Source organism: Pristiophorus japonicus, chromosome 32, assembly GCF_044704955.1.
Source record: "Pristiophorus japonicus isolate sPriJap1 chromosome 32, sPriJap1.hap1, whole genome shotgun sequence".
In the NCBI taxonomy this organism is placed as follows: domain Eukaryota; kingdom Metazoa; phylum Chordata; class Chondrichthyes; family Pristiophoridae; genus Pristiophorus; species Pristiophorus japonicus.
Window position 1 is genome coordinate 8,250,421 of NC_092008.1, and position 19,807 is coordinate 8,270,227.

At 45.9% G+C, this 19,807-nt stretch overlaps 1 protein-coding gene across 1 annotated transcript; it reads right to left on the reverse strand.

Moving 5' to 3' along the window:
- Positions 1 to 841: 841 nt before the first annotated feature.
- Positions 842 to 1,723, reverse strand: LOC139240560 (probable G-protein coupled receptor 139). Its single transcript, XM_070869104.1, has one exon. The coding sequence runs from the start codon at positions 1,721 to 1,723 to the stop codon at positions 842 to 844; it is 882 nt and encodes a 293-aa protein (XP_070725205.1).
- Positions 1,724 to 19,807: the final 18,084 nt, after the last annotated feature.

Sequence of the window (19,807 nt, forward strand, 5' to 3'; positions counted from 1 at the left end):
AATGGGCGGAAGCTTTGCTGTTGAAATTTAATGCATATAATTGTGTACTGAAGCATATTAGTGGTCAAAATCAGCAGGAGCAACGTACACTAAATGGTGCAATTTCAAAGGAGCTGGAAAAAGATGGAGATGTGTTACTTCACAGATGCAAAAGCTTTGTGAAATTGAACCATGAATGGTTTTGCTGGACTAGATAGAGGGAAATTGTTTCCATTGGATAGAGGGTCAGAAACCAGAGCAGACGGATTTAAGATAACTGACAAGAAATCTAGTGCGGAAATGTGAAGTTTTTTAACAACACGAATTATTATCGTGAATGACGTGACTGGAAGGCTGGAGGAACCCGATGTAGCACTAACTATGTGGGAAAAGCAACTGACTGGGATTAATTGTATAGCTCTTTCATTGAGCTGGTGAATGCGTGATGGGGCGAATTATATGTTATGTGCTATGTTAGTCTATGAAATGTTTCAGCGGGTATCCTTAGCTTATCGTTTTGACTGTTCATGTCATCTAGATCGAAAGCCCTGAAATGATCCGGTGAGCTGTATATTTTACTAGGTTAATTATGTCCTCGTAATATGATACTATAATGTCAACCAGTGCAAAATACGTCTATATAATATGTGATTGCATTAAACCACGACGTCCCCACATCAAGCCATGTTTCCTTAAACAAATCTGCCGCGATACCATCTATCTTGAATTTACTTTGCTTTCTGCATGAGAAACCATGGATACCCACTATGGACTTCTTCTTCTTCACATCTTTTGCTACATCATGTAGATCGGGTCGTTGAGAACATGAACTAGAATTCAGTTGTACTGCTGGAACGTCGACTCATCTTTTAATGATTTTAACAATGAAGCAAGACGGACATTTTACCACATTCTTCAACTGCTCTCTGAACTTATTCTGTGTCATAGCATAAATACAAGTGTTTGTGCAGCAACTCAGGAGCTGGAGCATGAATCCTATTTCTTTTATGTAGTAAGATACATGTATAATATCATAACCTAAACGCAAAATCCGGTTCCAAATAGAAAAGAACATAAACACAGTCCATAACATTATGAAATTCCACGAGATAACGAGCAGTAAAATGATGGATTTCCTTCGTCTCTCCATCTCTATGTCACTGGGAATCCCCTCACTGCTGTGATCCCGGAGTCTCCTGCGAGCTCTGCTGGCCACTAAAATGTGTCTGATAGTTAAAGCATTGAGTAGCAGGATCAGAACAAATGGGATGCACGGGGTTAGAATATAATGAAGAAGCTCGAGTGTTGCCCACAAATCTGAAACCATGACAAGAGCACTTACGTAACAGAACCAGGGGGTATTGCTCAACGTGTACCAAGGTACATACATAAAGTACCAGAAAATGCTCTTTAAAAAACTTAGCAAAGTCACTGTTACAAGAACCACAGCCGCGGTTTTCTCAGTGCAATATTTAGTTTTCAGCTTCTGGCAACAAATTGCCATGAATCGATCAAATGTGAAAGTGACGGTGAACCAGACAGAACAGTCTGTGGCTGCATAAAGCAGGACGGCGTGGATATTACACAGGGGGATTCGCTGCACAAAATACAGACGATGAGCAATTGGAATCTGCCTCAATATCAGGTCGGTGATAACGACCAGTAGATCTGCCGCTGCCATGGCCACCAAGTAGCGTGTGACGCATTTGGAGAGACCGCACATTCCACGAGACAGGATCACCATCGTCACTAAATTAGCTGTGAGGAATGGAAATTAACAGGAAATTAACACAGCAGGATGAAAGTGAATTCATCGGGTTGATCGGGTTGGGGTAAAATTTCTACATTTGTTAGAGTGATGGAATTTAATAATGTTCCTGAGAAAGAACTTTCAGATGGAGACAGGGTGTACAATGCAAATTGTGCACCTCACTAATCTGCAATGAATGGGAGACTGAACCCGGGAATGGGATTTAATTTTGCAAGAGTAATGTGCCATCTAATCAGAGGATTAATATTGAAGTGGTATTAGCCCTCATCTCCAGGTTTGTTGATTCATTGCCTGCTGCTGCAGGAACCCTGGAACCATCGACCTTCTGGGATTGTATTCCCAGTCTGCACCCAATCAGGAGTTAGTTTGGGAAATTTGGGAATGAATCAGTGACCGGGCGAGCGTTAGTCAGGGACAGGGGGAGAGTGAGTCAGTGACCAGGTAGGGTGAGTCAGTGACCGGGGTGAGTGAGTCAGTGACCAGGGGAGAGTAATTCAGTGACCGGGGAGAGTGAGTCAGTAACCATGGGAGAGTGAATCAGTAACCAAGGAAAGTGAGTCAGTAACCAGGGGAGAGTGAGTCAGTAACCAGGGAAAGTGAGTCAATAACCAGGGGAAAGTGAGTCAGTGACCTGGGGAGTGTGAGTCAGTGACTGGGGGAGAGTGAGTCAGTGACCGGGGGAGAGTGAGTCAGTGACTGGGGGAGAGTGAGTCAGTAACCAGGGGAGAGTGAGTCAGTGACCGGGGGAGAGTGAATCAGTAACCAGGGAAAATACATCAGTAACCAGGGAAAATACATCAGTAACCAGTGGAGAGTGAGTCAGTGACCTGGGGAGAGTGAGTCAGTCACCAGGGAGAGTGAGTCAGTGACCGGGGAGAATGAGTCAGTGACTGGGGGAGAGTGAGTCAGTGACCGGGGGAGAGTGAGTCAGTTACCAGGGGAGAGTGAGTCAGTTACCGGGGAGATTGAGTCAGTAACCAGGGGAGAGTGAGTCATTCACCCTTGAGGTAGACCCTGGAAGAGCATGAACAAAATACGGGAGCAAAGCGAGTTGGTATATTGTGTGAAAATTGGGCTGTGATTCCCTCTGACTCGAATGCTTAGGGTATTCCTACGCGGTATCAGGGCACAAAAAGGAGCTGTTCTTTGAGGTTAGGAAGGGAAAAATATTTAACATATTAATCTGGTGTGAAAGCAACTGATAAATCAGAACAATGCTTCCACATGCATTTAAATCTAACATTTGACATCCCGTGAAAATAACACGTTATTAAATAACATTTTAGACGACATTGAACTCACCGATCCTCCAAATGGTTTAAATAATCTAGACAATAAATGTTCTTATACGACGACGAACCCTGTTTTGAGGATGGCACGCACCTGGCGTTTCCTTCTCTCCACAGATGCTCGGTCTGTTAAAATCTATCTGTCCTGGTGTAAAATGGGCAAAGTGGAACAAATCCAGTTTTATACATCCCACATTAATGTGAAGGCAATGGGTGATGGTGTATAACCGGCGGCTAATTCTAATTGTCCGATTTACAAAATCGCGCAAAGATCAAACTGTCCACTGCTGTGTGATTATACATTTTTTCTGATTGTGTTTAATATAACAAAGATTAAATTAACCACCGTGTGGTGTGTTAAAATCTCTGCATCCAATCAGATGATTTGTTTACCCGGAGTTCTATATCGGTGGTTGAGATTTAATTAAATATCTGAACCCAACTACATCAGGGCTAAACCAGAGTTCTGTATCTGTGGTTGAGATTTGATGGGACTCCAATTGATGCGTTGCATTTGCATCAATAAAGTGAACTCACCGCTCATTGTTCTCCAGTGACAATCAACAAGAATCAGTTGCACGGAAGCAGAGCAAGAGATGGGGCAGAGTCAGATGAGGTCTCATTGAGAAATTCTCCCGAACTGTGCTTGATGGACACGCGGTGGGAGATTCCTTGTTCACAGATACGATCGGAAATCAATCCATTGATCTATAACTGGAGACACATTCAATCACGAATGAATTTGTAATCCCATCCTAACCTCCCAGAACACTGACTTATGCTGGGAAAGAGATTGTACAAAGGGGGACATCAGACTGGTCCTGGATCAAGATGGACATTGTTGAACATTCACGGTGTGTTTCTGAGCTTTCTGCCACGACTGGTTTCCCTCACTTGGTATAATTCACTCTTCCCAGTGCACGGTGATAGATTCTGGAAACCCATGAACACATCTGTCCAATCGAATAGAATGCGCTCTACAGACGCAGACTATAAGAGATTCATCCAGTGAGATTGCTTGTGTTGGAAATTAACAAAAGATTCCGATCTCTATCTGACCCTATCACATTGAGAAAAGATATTGTCTATTCACTGCACTCAGACCAACTCACATTGGGGAATCACAGAGCATTATCAGCCCCACAGCCAGAGAGAATATGTGGGTTCAATTAGTTTCTGAATGTTGTGACCTCAACAGATGTACTGGAGGGTTGCTAATATAACACCACTTTATAAAAACGGAGGGAGAGAGAAAATGGGTAATTATAGACCAGTTAGCCTGACGTCATTAGTGGGGGAAATGTTGGAATCAATCATTAACGATGAAATAGCAGCTAATTTGGAAAGCAGTGACAGGATCGGACCAAGTCACCATGGATTTATGAAAGGGAAATCATGCTTGACGAAACTTCTGGAATTTTCTGAGAATGTAACTAGTAGAGTGGACAAGGGAGAACCAGTGGATGTGGTGTATTTGGACTTTCAACAGGCTTTTGACAAGGTCCCGCACAAGAGATTGGTGTGCAAAATCAAAGCGCATGGTATTGGGGGTAATGTACTGATGTGGATAGAGAACTGGTTGGCAGACAGGAAGCAGAGAGTCGGGATAAATGCGTCCTTTTCAGAATGGCAGGCAGTGACTAGTGGAGTGCCGCAGGGCTCAGTGCTGGGACCCCAGCTCTTTACAATATACATTAACGATTTAGATGAAGGAATTGAGTGTAATATCTCCAAGTTTGCAGATGACACTAAACTGGGTGGCAGGGTGAGCTGTGAGGAGGATGCTAGGAGGCTGCAGGGTGACTTGTACTGGTTAGGTGTGTGGGCAAATGCATGGCAGATGCAGTATAATGTGGATAACTGTGAGGCTTTACATTTTGGGGGCAAAAACAGGAAGGCAGAATATTATCTGAATGGCAGCAGATTAGGAAAAGGGGAGGTTCAACGAGACCTGGGTGTCATGGTTCATCAGTCACTGAAAGTTGGCATGCAGGTACAGCAGGCGGTGAAGAAGGCAAATTATTTGTTGGGCTTCATAGCTAGAGGATTTGAGTAAAGGAGCAGGGAGTTCTTACTGCCTTTGTACAGGGCCTTGGTGAGGCCTCACCTAAATATTGTGTTCAATTTTGCTCTCCTAATCTCAGGGAGTGCAGCGAAGTTTCAACAGACTGATTCCAGGGAGGACTCGACTGTCATATGAGGAGAGACAGGATCAACTGAGCCATTATTCACTCGAGTTTACAAGGATGAGAGGGTTCTCATAGAAACGTAGAGATTCTGATGGGAGTGGACAGGTTAGATGCGGGAAGAATGTTCCCGATGTTGGGGAAGTCCAGAACCAGGGCACATAGTTTTAGGATAAGGGTAGACCATTTAGGTCTAAGATGAGGAGAAACTTCTTCACTCAGAGAGTTGTTAACCTATGGAATTCCGTGCTGCAGAGAGTTGTTGTTGCCAGTTCATTGGATATATTCAACAGGGAGTTAGACATGGCCCTTACGGCTCAGGGGATCAAGGGGTATGGAGAGAAAGCAGGAAAGGGGTACTGAGGGAATGATCAGCCATGAACTTATTGAATGGTGGTGCAGGCTCCAAGGGCCGAATAGCCTACTCCTGCACATATTTTCTCTGTTTCTATGTTTCACAGTTAAACATGATCAACAGCATGTGTCGGCAGACATAGTTACTTACCAGGGACTCCGACAACAGCGAGAATGGGGTAGTATATCTTTTCTATCTCAAAAACGAATGCTAGTATCGTAAACTCGCTGATTCTGAAATACATTCTTCTCCTCTCAGTAGAGCCGCTGATCCCTGTGAGTGCCAGATTTGATGTTCTCTGCGAGACTGTGGTACAACAGATTGAGGTGTTTGCCGTATTAATAGAAGAGATAACATCTCCAGTGATACAATTATGGTCCATGGAGAGGCGCATTAATAACAGTCACCGAACAAACACATTTAATTAATCTATGGGGTCTGATATCAAATAGAGTCAATGAACAAACACATTCAGTTAACCCCTTTTGAACCAACGCTCCTCGCACCACGAAATACACTTATGGATGTACACGAGAATGTCCCATTGTTGAAAAGTTCTGTAATAATGAGCAAGGACAAAAAAAGGTAAATCAACAGTCTGAGCACATTGATTGTCGATTTGATTTCTTCAAGCTTGCCAACTCAGTCGGCTCTCTTTTTGCGGTCACATACAAAGCCATCTCCAACAGCTTCATGCATCGCTCACCATGCACACACCCTATTCACCCCTATTCCATTCCAACCCCACTTCTAGCTGCATCTACGGACGTGGACAAATCTCCCCATAATTCACTTATGACCCTTGAGAACTCCTGACTGAATCAAATGTCCATTTTCCAAGGTAGTTCTGCGGCAGGCGATCAGCTGTACCACTCATGCACTGAGAGTTTTGATGTCCTTGTCCCGGGTAAAACTCTTACCCTCTCCTACACTGGTCATTTTCTCAGGAATAGGTCCCATTGTAGCTCCCATAGGTCCAAGGCAATGATTTGATCGTATCTGGCTCACAACTGGTTTACTCATTTAATGTTGAAGCAGGCTTTTCACATACAGCCTTGTCAGATCCTGCATCTTTCACCCTAAGCAGATACAATATCCAACCTTATCATGGAAAGCAAACATAGACCTTGGCTTCCTTTCAAAACTAACAACTATATTGTTAAATACCTCTGCCCTGTCCCTGCTACAAACACCTCCAAGATTAACTCCGAGGAATTGATGGAATTATTTGTCACTGATACTGAAAGTATTTATTCACCTGTTTTTGGCTCATCTCCTTCCCCATCCCTATCAAGGAAAACATCTCCTACTCTATCTCTGAATTCTGATGCTTCGCTAGATTTTCAATATTTCCCCTCATGTCCTACCCGAGCTCATCGTGCCAATGAGACAGACCTTCTGCTATTGTGAACTAATTTCCAAAAACTCTGACATCCCAACTTCCCTTCTTGGTGCAAATATTAACTGCACATTTATAAACATATCCACCATCACATCAAAGCCTTCCTGTTAAAGAAGGCCCACCATCACCTCATGAACTGCCTGATGAAAGAAAATTTCCATCAAGTCTCTCTCGTTTAAAGAGAAAACCCATCATCACCTCAAGGCTTGTCCGGTTAAAGAGAATGCCCTGGATCACCACTGTGACTGCCTGTTTAAATAAGGTCCACTATCACGTCAGGATTTGACCAGTTAAAGAGAAGGCCCACCTTCACTTCAAGGCCCATCCGTTGTTGTCGTTTTCGGGTCTATCTGTCTGTTCAATTCTTCAATATTGACACACATTCCTTCTAATTATATGGCTTTATTTAGCATAAGCAAGAATTAATACTTTACAATATTTAAGCAGCAGTTTACAAAGTACAACGGAGAATAATATGATTCCTGTCCTTTCAGTAGAAGATGCGACCCAATCCTCATACTGGCTACACGCATACGCATGTTCCCCTGTCTGTTAACTCTGTGGATCTTCTACATTGAGGGAGAACCGAAAACCTTGGGATATACCCCAAAAACCGGAAATGTGGAGAAGTCCATCCAACCACAGAGATTGGTCTTAGGCCTCTGTCATAAAGCTTTAGTTCATGATGAACCCAATAGGTTTTGACGACAATGAGACTTTTAGCTGTAAATAACCCTAGGTCCAACAGGATTATTTCCACGAATTGTAAAAGAGGAGAAATTAAACTAAAGTAATGAAACTGTGGACTTGCAAACCATACTAATCTGCAATCCAGCAAAACATAATCCTGAAGAATTAAAGCAGGGGAATATAACTGATTTTATTTCAACACCTATCAAAAGCTCATAGTGGGCGTATCCACAATCAAAGAAGAGAGATAAGAGTTAACTTCGATAACTTCGAGAGAAGGCCGAAATCCAAACCATCGTCAACACCTTCACAGAAGCATAGGAGAGCATGTGCCTTAGAATAAACATCCGTAAGACAAAGGTCCTCTCCAACCTGCAAACCGCCACACAGTACCGCCCCAGAGTATCAAAATCCACAATGAAGCCTTGGACAAAGTTTACCATTTTCCATACCTCGGGAGCCTACTGCCAACAAGGGTAGACTTCAATGACGGTCAAACACCGCCTTCAGTGCACCAGCACAGCCATCGGCTGCCTGAGGAAGAGAGTGTTTGAAGACCAGGACGTCAAACCCGGCACCACGCTCATGGTATACATGGCATAGTAATAACCACCGTGCTTTATGTTTCAGAGACATGGACTATATATAGCAGGCATCTCACAGCACTGGAGAAGATCCACCAAATCTGGATCCGCAAGATTCTGTAAATCCTTGGCAGGATAGGCGCACCAACGTCAGTGTTCTCTCTTGGGCCAACATCCCCAGCATTGAAGCATTGACCACGTTCGATCAGCTTCCATGGACTTGCCACATCAACTGCATGCCCGAGACGAGTCTTCCAAAACAAGCACTCGACGCGGAGCTGCGACACGGCAAGCGAATCCCAGATGGGCAGAGGAAATGCTTCATGGACACGCTAAAAACCATTTTAATTATGTGTAACTTCCCCACTGACACCTGAGAATCCCTGGCACAAGAACACTCAAAGTGGAGGAGAAGCATCTGGGAAGGTGTGCAACACTCCGAGTCTCTTAGCTGGGAGCAAGCGGAAACCAAGCTCAAGCAGTGGAACGAGTGCATGACAACCCAAGCACCCACCCACCAGTCCCTTCTTCCAGCGTCCCTTCAACCACCGTCTGCCCCACCTGTGAGAGAGACTGGAGATCCCACATCGCAGTCATCAGTCACGTAAGAACTCGTCTTTAATTTGGAAGCAAGTCATCCTCGACTCTGAGGGACTGACTAAGAAGGAAAAGAGGTATTATTTAATAAAGCTTTTATAAAATCTGATATTATATACGTGGAATAGGAGATGATTCCAGGTAGGTTGCCGGAAGCGGTCGTGAGGAATATGGTTTACGAGGAGGATAAGGAAGTAGAGGAAAACGCAATGGGGAGAATGTATGAGAAGATTGTGAGGGCAATGCCACAGGATTCGATGGATGAAATAAATGAGAAAACCTCCAGAGGATGTCAAATGCATCCTGTATTTCCAAGCTTTCTGCTGGAGAGAGCAGAGGAGTCGGTCCAATTAGACCACTGCAACACTCATGGTTTCTTTGGGATATTTAGACCGTGGATTTTCAAGGCCTCGGCTGATCAGGAGTTTTGGAAGAGTATGCCCCCACAGCTAGACCACAACACGCTTTCGAAAGGGGTGTGGGTGAATTTTAAATATCCAGAGTGGCTTGAAATGGATTTTAAATTGATTCATAAGCGGATTTTGACCATGATTGCTGTATGTAAGACTGGGCGAGTGGAGGTGGCAACTTGCTCAGTGTGTGGGACACGGGATGTGACTGTCCCATTTACTGGTGATATGTCCTCAATTAAGTGATTCTGATAATATGTTCGACAGATGTGTGAGGTTTCCTTGCTGGGTGGGGTATGAAGAATGGGAATGGGAATCCCATGTATTAAATTTTGAGATGGAGATAGCAGGAGGGTCTGCCTGAGCGTGGCAATGTGGCGATAAATGTAATGTTCAGTTTGGCTAGATTAGTGATTGTGCAAAGACGGAATCTCCTTTTTGATAAGTGGAGGAGCATAAACCTAAAGGAGTAAGTTACATATATGCTAAAACATCATTTGAAGACTCTGTGGATGTTCTGTTTGCAAAGGAAGTTTAAGTAATAGATAATGATCAGTTTTTAATGTAAAATAGATTGGTAAATGTTACAGGAGACACATTAAACTTCAGGTTTTGTGGTTAATAAGTGGTTGAGGAATGACTGTGTTGCGAGGCGGAATGGATTTGGATGATACAATGCAATGATGCCGATTTGTAAATGAATTTAATGTTGAATAAATCCAAATTGAACAAAATAAGGCGATAGACTACTGATCCATTGTTCACCACGCGAGGTTTTGAGTCATATCCGCATTTTTGTAGTGTTCAATGCTTTATGAGGTTTCCCAGACTGAGGGTAGTTCATTAACTGTTTATTGCCTGTCGGCAACTTATAAACTGTAAAGTTTGGAGAAAAATTCAAAGGATCAGCACGTGAAAAAATAATGTTAATAAAAGTATCTGCAATATTTGGCTCATCGACCTGAAAGGGGAACCTGCGTTCCCCTCTCCACAGATGGCCATAGAAACATAGAAACATAGAAACATAGAAATTAGGTCCAGGAGCAGGCCATTCGACCCTTCGAGCCTGAACTGCCATTCAATAAGATCATGGCTGATCATTCAACCTCAGTACCCCTTTCCTGCTTTCTCTCCATATCCCTTGATTCCTTTACCCTTAGGACCATATCTAACTCCCTTTTGAATATATCTAACGAACTGGCATCAACAACTTTCTGCAGCAGGGAATTCCACAGGTTAACCATTCTCTGAGTGAAGAAGTTTCTTTTCATCTCAGTCACAAATGCCTTACCTCTTATTCGTAGACTGTGACCCCTGGACCTCCAGAGTGTTTCCAGAATGTTCTGAATAATTCCATTCTCAGCTTCTGCGCTCTTTGGCTTTGTGTTTTATGAAGTTGCTCCTTGTGTAAGGAAAAGCGCAAAAAATACAGTGAAAATTGAAGAGAAAGTCGCCTTGACAGTGTGAGTCTTGGTATTCAGGAGTAGAATTGTCGGCCCCTGCTCCAGATACCCGGGTTCAATTCCCGGCCAATGCACTGTTGCAAGTCTCATTAAATTATTTCAGTAAACATATTAAATTCAAGAAGTTACACAAACCGCTGAGCTAAGAAAGGCAATGTTAAGACACTGTATCAAACGTTCCATTGATTTGATTTCCAGAGAAAAAAATGAGTGAAGGAAGGTAACTTAATCCCCTCACACCCGTGGCACAAACCTCAGGGAAACTGCTCGGAGCTTCCACAAGGAGAGAAAGGGTGGGCCCCGAGCGAGAATGGGTGGCAGGATTTTGGTTAAAGGTGGGTCGAGTCTGAAGCTGCGGTACAATTTTATGTTGTGATGTGGGTTTGAAGGGCGGTTGAGAGCCAGAGATGTCAAGAGGGCAGGACAAAATGACTGAGTGAAGAGCCAGCGAGGTGGAAGCGCAGGGTATGGAGCAGGAACTCGGGACCTCACACATTTATATCAGTAAAAGCCCAAAGCGAGAATCAGACGCCGAGACCCAGGAGCAGCGGGTAACTGTACCGCACAGATAACAGAGCTGACACAGATACAATCGCAGTTTGTGAATATTTAAGGGTCAGTAGCTTGCCCAAGGACACAGCAGCCCCGTGCACTCATGGATAATAATTTCATTGATGGTATTCTCAGTTTCGATTCCCTGCCACGGCTGTTCTACACACTGGGAATAAAATATCCAACAGTGAAATGAATGGTCGGTTTATTTATCGTGAAATTCAATGAATACCAAACCTCGCTAGTTGTAATTACCCGCAAGTGCCGCTATTGTTCCAAAGTATGCTCTTTGTTAAAATATATAAGTTCCATCCTTTTTGTGCATTTGCTGCACCGTGCAAACTACCGCCACACCTCCAACCTCCTTTTTCTCTCCAATCGCCTTGAAAGTGTTGTCGGCTCCCAAATCTCGGCCCATCTTTCCTGGAACTCCAGGTTATATCCGTCCAATCTGCTTTGCACCACTGCCACAGTCCCGAAACGGCTCTTACAACAGTGACACATAACGTCCTATGTGACTGTGACAAAAGGTAAACTGTCCCGCGCCGTCCTTCTCAACTTATCTGCTGGAGTTGCCGTGTTGAACACTCCATCCTCCGCCAACGCCTCTCCACCGCCGTCCAGCTGGATGTGACTGCAATCCCCTCGGTCGATTTTTATCTAATGTGTATTGCCACAGAATCACCTGCAATAGCTTTTCATCCCACTCTGGCACGATTAACTCTGGTGTCCACCAAGGAGCAATCTTTGGCCCCCTCCTATATTCATCAACCTGCTGCACCCTGGCGACATCATCTGGAAACACAGCGTCAGATTCCACATGTACACTGGTGACAGTCAGATTTACATCACCACCAGCGCTCTCCACCCTCCACTGTCTCCAAATGATCACAGGTCCGACATCCAGTGCTGGATGAGCTAACATTTTTTCCAACTATATATTGTGAATATTGAAGCCATTGTTTTCAGTCCAGGCAACAAGCTCTGTTTCCTAGCCATCCAGTCCAGTCCTCTGCCTGCCAACTTTTTCAAGCTGATACATATGGTTGGCAACTTTGTTGTCATATTTGACGTCAAGATGAGCCTCCCACCACATATCCACTCTATCACCATGATCACCCATTTCCACTTTCATCTGACTGCACCGCTGCCTCGGCTCAGCTGCTGCTGAAACCCTATCCCTGCCTTTGTTACCTCTAGACTTGACTATTCCAAAGCGATGCAGGTCGGCTGCCCACGTTCTATCCTCCTTAAATTTGACGTCATCCAAAACTCTGCCGCCCGTGTCTTAACTAGTACCCAGTCGCGATCACCCATCACCCCTGTGCTTGCTGACCAAATTGACTCGTGGTGAAGCAATGTCTCTATTTTAAAATTCAAATAAATAGTTCCAAATCCCCCCCGTGGCCTCGCCCCTCCCTATCTCTATAATCTCCTCCAGCCCCACAACCCCGCAATATATCAGCGCTTTACTAGTTTTGGCCTCTTGAGTATCCCGGAGTTTAATCGCTCCACCTTTGGTTTATTATTTGTTGCTGAAATTCGCAGACAATATAAACAACATATATTCAGCACACGCCCGCTGAGAATAGGATCAGGGAGACATGCTGACCTGACAAGCCCTTTAACCAATTAATCCATTGAGCCAATTCAAAATCAAATCTCACAACCTCTCGCAAATTGCTATCAGCCACCCGTCACTCTCTGTTGGAGATTTAGACCGTCAGTTACACTTGTCTATTTGCCTTTGAATACCGATGCTGCATTTATCGGCCAAACTGGGGCTATGTTCATTATAATTAATTCACTTGTTGGATTCGCAGTGACGTGGACTCTGAAGGACCAACTTGCTCAATGAAGGAAGACAATATCCATTAAAAAATCGACACTGATAACAAATGCGGACCAGTTCACCATCGCTCAGTAAGTGGTCGGGGCCCAAAGGATGTGGAGACTGGGTTAGGTGTAAAACGTGTTGTTATCACATGATGGCAGGTTCGAGTTCTACCCCAGGGCATTTCACACACTGGGTGAGAATGTCTCCAGCGCGGGAGCGATCTCTTGTACACCCGACAGTTTCATAAATTCTCTGACCTGGTGTAATGGTAATACAAAAACTGGTTTCTCCAACAGAAGCTGACAGTTAATTTACAACATTGTTGATCTGTTCAAACGGGCTGGATTTTCAGCATAATGGTACCAGGACTCCAACGGTTGGAAGGGGCATGTGTTGCAAAATGCGCAGCGGCCAGAGAATGGTGCAGCAGTATCAGGTATTGCTGTACTGTATTGCGCCCAGAAGTGCGAGCAGCTGTACCAGGTGGTGCAATACTGGTCAGCTGCCAGAGGAGGGAGCAGCAGTACCAGGTGGTGCAATACTGGACAGCGACCAGAGGAGGGAGCATCTGTAACAGATGGTGCAATACTGGACAGAATCATAGAACCATGGAAATTTATATAAAGAAGAAGGCTATTTCAGCATATCGTGTACACACCGGCCGACCAAGAGCTATCTAGCCTAATGTCACCTTCCAGCTCTTGGTCCCTAGTCCTGCACGTTACGGCACTTCAAGTGCACATCCAAGTGTTTTAAAATGTGGTGATGCTTTCTGCCTCTACCACTCTTTCAGGCACAGAGTTCCAGATTCCACCACCCTCTCGTTCAATAAGTTTCCCCTCATATCTCCTCTAAACCTTCCCTCAGTTATTTTCAATCTATGCCCCCTGCTGGATCACCGCTCTGTCAAGGGAAACAGGTCCTTCCCAACCTCTCTGACCAGGCCCTTCATAATTTCATATACCTCAATCAGGTCTCCCCTCAGTCTACTCTGTTCCTAATGAAACAGACACAGCATCTCCAATCTTTGCTCATGGCCAAAATTCTCCAGTACAGGCAATATTTTTGTAAATCTGCTCTGTACCCTTTCCAGTGCAATCACATCCTTCCTCCAATCTGGTGTCCAGAACTGCAGACAGTACCCCAGCTGCGGCCTTAACAGTGTATTAAAACGTTCTTGCTCTTGTGGTTTATGCCTCGCCTAACAAAGGCAAATATTCCATTGACATTCTGAAGCACTTTATCTTCCTGGCCTGTTAACTTCATGGAGACAGAGGAGGGAGCAGCTGCACAAGGTGTTGCAATACTGCACAGCGGCCAGTGGAGGGAGCAGCAGTACCCAACGCTCGCCGATCCTGTCGAACATACGCGGAGGCGGGAGGGGAGAGGGATTTTAACCCTACCCGCGGGGTGTTCAAATCGATATCTTGAACAGTTTCGAATGTAGGCATCTGTAACATGGTATTACAGAGATATACAAGATGGTAACTTTTGTTCAGTACTAGTTGAAATTGCATTGTGGGAGAAAGACCAAGGTGGAACATGCTCAAAATTAATAGTGAATTCTTCAGGACTGACATCAGGAGAATGATCAGCACTAAGAGTGGACTCCAGGCAGAGCGGTGATGGTAAAATCCCGGACATGATTTAGGAAATAACTGGATTGAGCAATGGGGTGAAACATGCAGTTATTCAGGAGGGCTGAATTAGATTGGGAAGAATGGACTTCCTCACGGGTAAGGATCATGGGATCAGTACGGGAAGGTGTGAGAAATGTGTCTGCCCTCTCCAGTTGCGTCATTATTTACATGAATGACTGTCTGCAAACTGAATAAGACTGTGACGCCAATCACCCTGATCATTATTTATCCCTCAATCAACATAACAAAGGACAGATTACCTGGTCAATAGCATAATGCTGTATGTGGGAGCTTGCTGTGCGCAAATTGGCTGCCGCGTTTCCTACAATACAACAGTGACTACACTTCTGAAATGCTGCATTGGCTGTAATGCGCTTTGGGACGTCCGAGGGTCGTGAAATGCGCAAAAAACCTGCACGTGTTGCATCTGCTTCAGTAAGAAGAAAGTGTAGTGCGGGTTAAAGATCGAAATAAAATTCCAACCAAACTCGCTGACAGAAAGTGTATGTTGTTGAGGAGGCATTACTCGGGATTATTTGCACTGGCCGTCTGCCCACAGCGCTTCAGATTCACGCAGTTTTAATTGGGAACTTCACCATTTTTCCACACCAATAACCCGCCTGCAGGGGTACGGACCTAGAGCTGGTAATTGGGATTAGACTGGATGAACTTTTGTTGGACATAGAAACATAGACACAGAAAATAGGTGCAGGAATCGGCCATTCGGCCCTTCTAGCCTGCACCGCCATTCAATGAGTTCATGGCTGAACATGCAACTTCAGTATCCCCTTCCTGCTTTCTCGCCATACCCCTTGATCCCCCTCGTAGTAAGGATTCATCTAACTCCCTTTTGAATATATTTAGTGAATTGGCCTCAACAACTTTCTGTGGTAGAGAATTCCACAGGTTCACCACTCTCTGAGTGAAGAAGTTTCTCCTCATCTCGGTCCTAAATGGCTTACCCCTTATCCTTAGACTGTGACCCCTGGTTCTGGACTTCCCCAACATTGGGAACATTCTTCCTGCATCTAACCTGTCTAAACCCGTCAGAATTTTAAACGTTTCTATGAGGTCCCCTCTCATTCTTCTGAACTCCAGTGAATACAAGCCCAGTTGATCCAGTCTTTCTTGATGGGTCAGTCCCACCATCCCGGGAATCAGTCTGGTGAACCTTCGCTGCACTCCCTCAATAGTAAGAATGTCATTCCTCAAGTTAGAACGGCGCAGATATAATGGTACGTACAACAGGGAATAGAATACGGCCAGGGTAATCTCCTGGACGAGTTTCGATCGATTGAATCGACTGGAGAGGAATTTTCCCAGATGTTTTCTCCCTAAATTGGCTTGGGTTTTTAACTGCTTTTTCCTTTCCCAGGAGCTCACATGGCTTCGGTTGGGGTGGAGTTTAGATGTTTTTAGTATAAGGGGTATAAGCAATGGAGTGGAGTGGACTGGTTTGGCTGGGAGCTCTTTGTCTTTCCGTCATTGTTTATGGGTTGGTATGGAACCTTCAGCGCTGCTGACAAAGGGCCGTGCGTCTCTTTGTCGGCCGGCGCGGACACGATGGGCCAGAATGGCCTCCTTCTGCGCTGTAAATTTCTATGTTTCAATGCTTCTAAGTTTCAACGGCAGTTAATTGTCAAAAATGGAGGGTAAAGGAGTGCTTTCTCTGGGATTTGAACCCAGGACCTCTCACATATTCCAGCCAATAAACGGGAAGTGAGAATCCTACCTCTGAACCAATGCTGGAGCCAAGCCCACTCAAGATGTACCCATAATCAAACCATGTGTTGGTCATTCGTGATAAACAAAGCGATTGAGACCGAGACTGCCCTGATTGCCTTTTCTACCTGCCTGTTGAAGTGCCGCACAATGCCGCTCCAGCAGTTATTGAGCACTGCGGACAGTAATGTATTGAAGCACCAAATGCCCATCGAGTGCAGCAGCAGAGTTGGTGGATTAATTTAGTGTGCGGCCTCAGATTTGGACAGTGTATCAGTAAAGGCACTGAGTTGACATGGAGGCAGCAAGTGATGCAACAGCCGCCCCGGAACTGACTGTTTGAGTCTGCGACTGTGGCCTGTGTTGTTTGGACCAGGGGTTTACTGTCAGTTCATAACACTAAGCAGTATCGGCCCCATTATATTTTCGGCCACATCCGCAGATTAGTGGCCGAGGTCAGACAGATTGTTCCCTGTCTCACGGGGGTTCGCTGAGGCTCCAGCTCCCCTGATCACCAACTTCCCCAGTCTGTAGACGTAAACATGAAAAACCAAATCTCAGCCCAAACACACAGGTCTGCCGATCGATAAAGATCAAAGCAGTTCCGGAATCGAGCAAGACAACTGCAAAATAGACTAAGGGAGGGCGGAAACAATCAGAATTAGACACAGGCACAGACATTACCTAAATGACCCAGACTCTGCCTACACACAAACAGGCAGTTCCTACACAGAGTTAGACTGTGCCTACACAGACCCAGGCTGTGCCTACACAGACTCCGACTGTGTCTACACAGACCCAGACTGTGTCTATACAGACCCAGACTGTGTCTACACAGAACTAGACGGTGCCTACACAGACCCAGACTGTGCATACACAGACCTAGACTGTGCCTATACAGACCCAGACTGTGCCTACACAGAACTAGACCGTGCCTACACAGACCTAGACCGTGCCTACACAGACACAGACTGTGTCGACTCAGACTCAGACTGTGTCTACACAGCCCCAGAATATGCCTGCACAGACTCTTCCTACACAGACCCAGACTGTGCCTATACAGACCAATACTATGCTGACACAGACTCCGACTGTGTCTACACAGATCCAGACTGTGTCTATACAGACCCAGACTGTGCCTACACAGACCTAGACCGTGCCTACACAGACCCAGACTGTGCCTATACAGACCTAGACTGTGCCTATACAGACACAGACTGTGTCTACACAGACTCAGACTGCGTCTACACAGCCCCAGACTGTGCCTACACAGACCTAGACCGTGCCTACACAGACCTAGACCGTGCCTACACAGACCCAGACTGTGTCTACACAGACTCAGACTGTGTCTACACAGCCCCAGAATATGCCTGCAGAGACTCTTCCTACACAGACCCAGACTGTGACTACACTGACCCAGACTGTGCCTATACAGACCCAGACGGTGCTGACACAGACTCCGACTGTGTCTACACAGATCCAGACTGTGTCTATACAGACGCAGACTGTGCCTACACAGACCTAGACCGTGCCTACACAGACCCAGACTGTGCCTATACAGACCTAGACTGTGCCTATACAGACACAGACTGTGCCTACACAGACCCAGGATGTGCCTTTACAGACTCAGACTGTGTCTACACAGACTCAGACTGCGTCTACACAGCCCCAGACTGTGCCTACACAGACCTAGACCGTGCCTACACAGACCTAGACCGTGCCTACACAGACCCAGTCTGTGTCGACACAGACTCAGACTGTGTCTACACAGCCCCAGAATATGCCTGCACAGACTCTTCCTACACAGACCCAGACTGTGACTACACTGACCCAGACTGTGCCTATACAGACCCGGACGGTGCTGACACAGACTCCGACTGTGTCTACACAGATCCAGACTATGTCTATACAGACGCAGACTGTGCCTACACAGACCTAGACCGTGCCTACACAGACCAAGACTGTGCTTATACAGACCTAGACTGTGCCTATACAGACACAGACTGTGCCTACACAGACCCAGGATGTGCCTATACAGACTCAGACTGTGTCTACACAGACCCAGACTGTGCCTACACAGATTTAGACCATGCCTACACAGAACCAGACTGTGCATGCACAGACCCAGACTCCGCCTACATGGACTCAGACTCTGCCTACACAGACCCAGACTGTGCCTGCACAGACCCAGACTGCGCTATACTGACCCAGACTGTGCCTACAAAGATCCATACTGTGCGACACAGCCCCACACAGTGCGTACACAGACTCTTCCTACACAGACCCAGACTGTGCATACACTGACCCAGACTGTGCCTACACTGACCCAGACTGTGCCTACACAGATCCAGACTGTGCTACACAGCCCCAGACTGTGCCTACACAGACCCAGACAGTTCTTACACAGACGCAGACTGTGTCTACACTGACCCATACTGTGCCTACACAGACCTAGACTGTGCCTACACAGACCCAGGCTGTGCCTACACAGACTCCGACTGTGTCTACACAGACCCAGACTGTGTCTCTACAGAACCAGACCGTGCCTACACAGACCTAGACCGTGCCTACACAGACCCAGACTGTGTCTACACAGACTCAGACTGTGTCTACACAGCCCCAGAATATGCCTGCACAGACTCTTCCTACACAGACCCAGACTGTGACTACACTGACCCAGACTTTGCCTATACAGACCCAGACGGTGCTGACACAGACTCCGACTGTGTCTACACAGATCCAGACTGTGTCTATACAGACGCAGACTGTGCCTACACAGACCTAAACCGTGCCTACACAGACCCAGACTGTGCCTATACAGACCTAGACTGTGCCTATACAGACACAGACTGTGCCTACACAGACCCAGGATGTGCCTCTACAGACTCAGACTGTGTCTACACAGACCTAGACTGTGCCTACACAGACCCAGGCTGTGCCTACACAGACACCGACTGTGTCTACACAGACCCATACTGTGTCTCTACAGAACCAGACTGTGCCTATACAGACCTAGACCATGCCTATACAGACCCAGACTGTGCCTACACAGACCTAGACTGTGCCTTTACAGACCCAGACTGTGCCTACACAGACCTAGACCGTGCCTACACAGACCTAGACCGTGTCTACACAGATCCAGACTGTGTCTATACAGACCCAGACTGTACCTACACAGACGCAGGCTGTGCCTACACAGATTCAGGCTGTTTCTACAAAGACCCAGACTGTGCCTACACAGACCCAGACCATGCCTACACAGACCCAGACTGTGCCTGCACAGACCTAGGCTCCGCCTACATGTGCTCAGGCTCTGCCTACACAGACCCA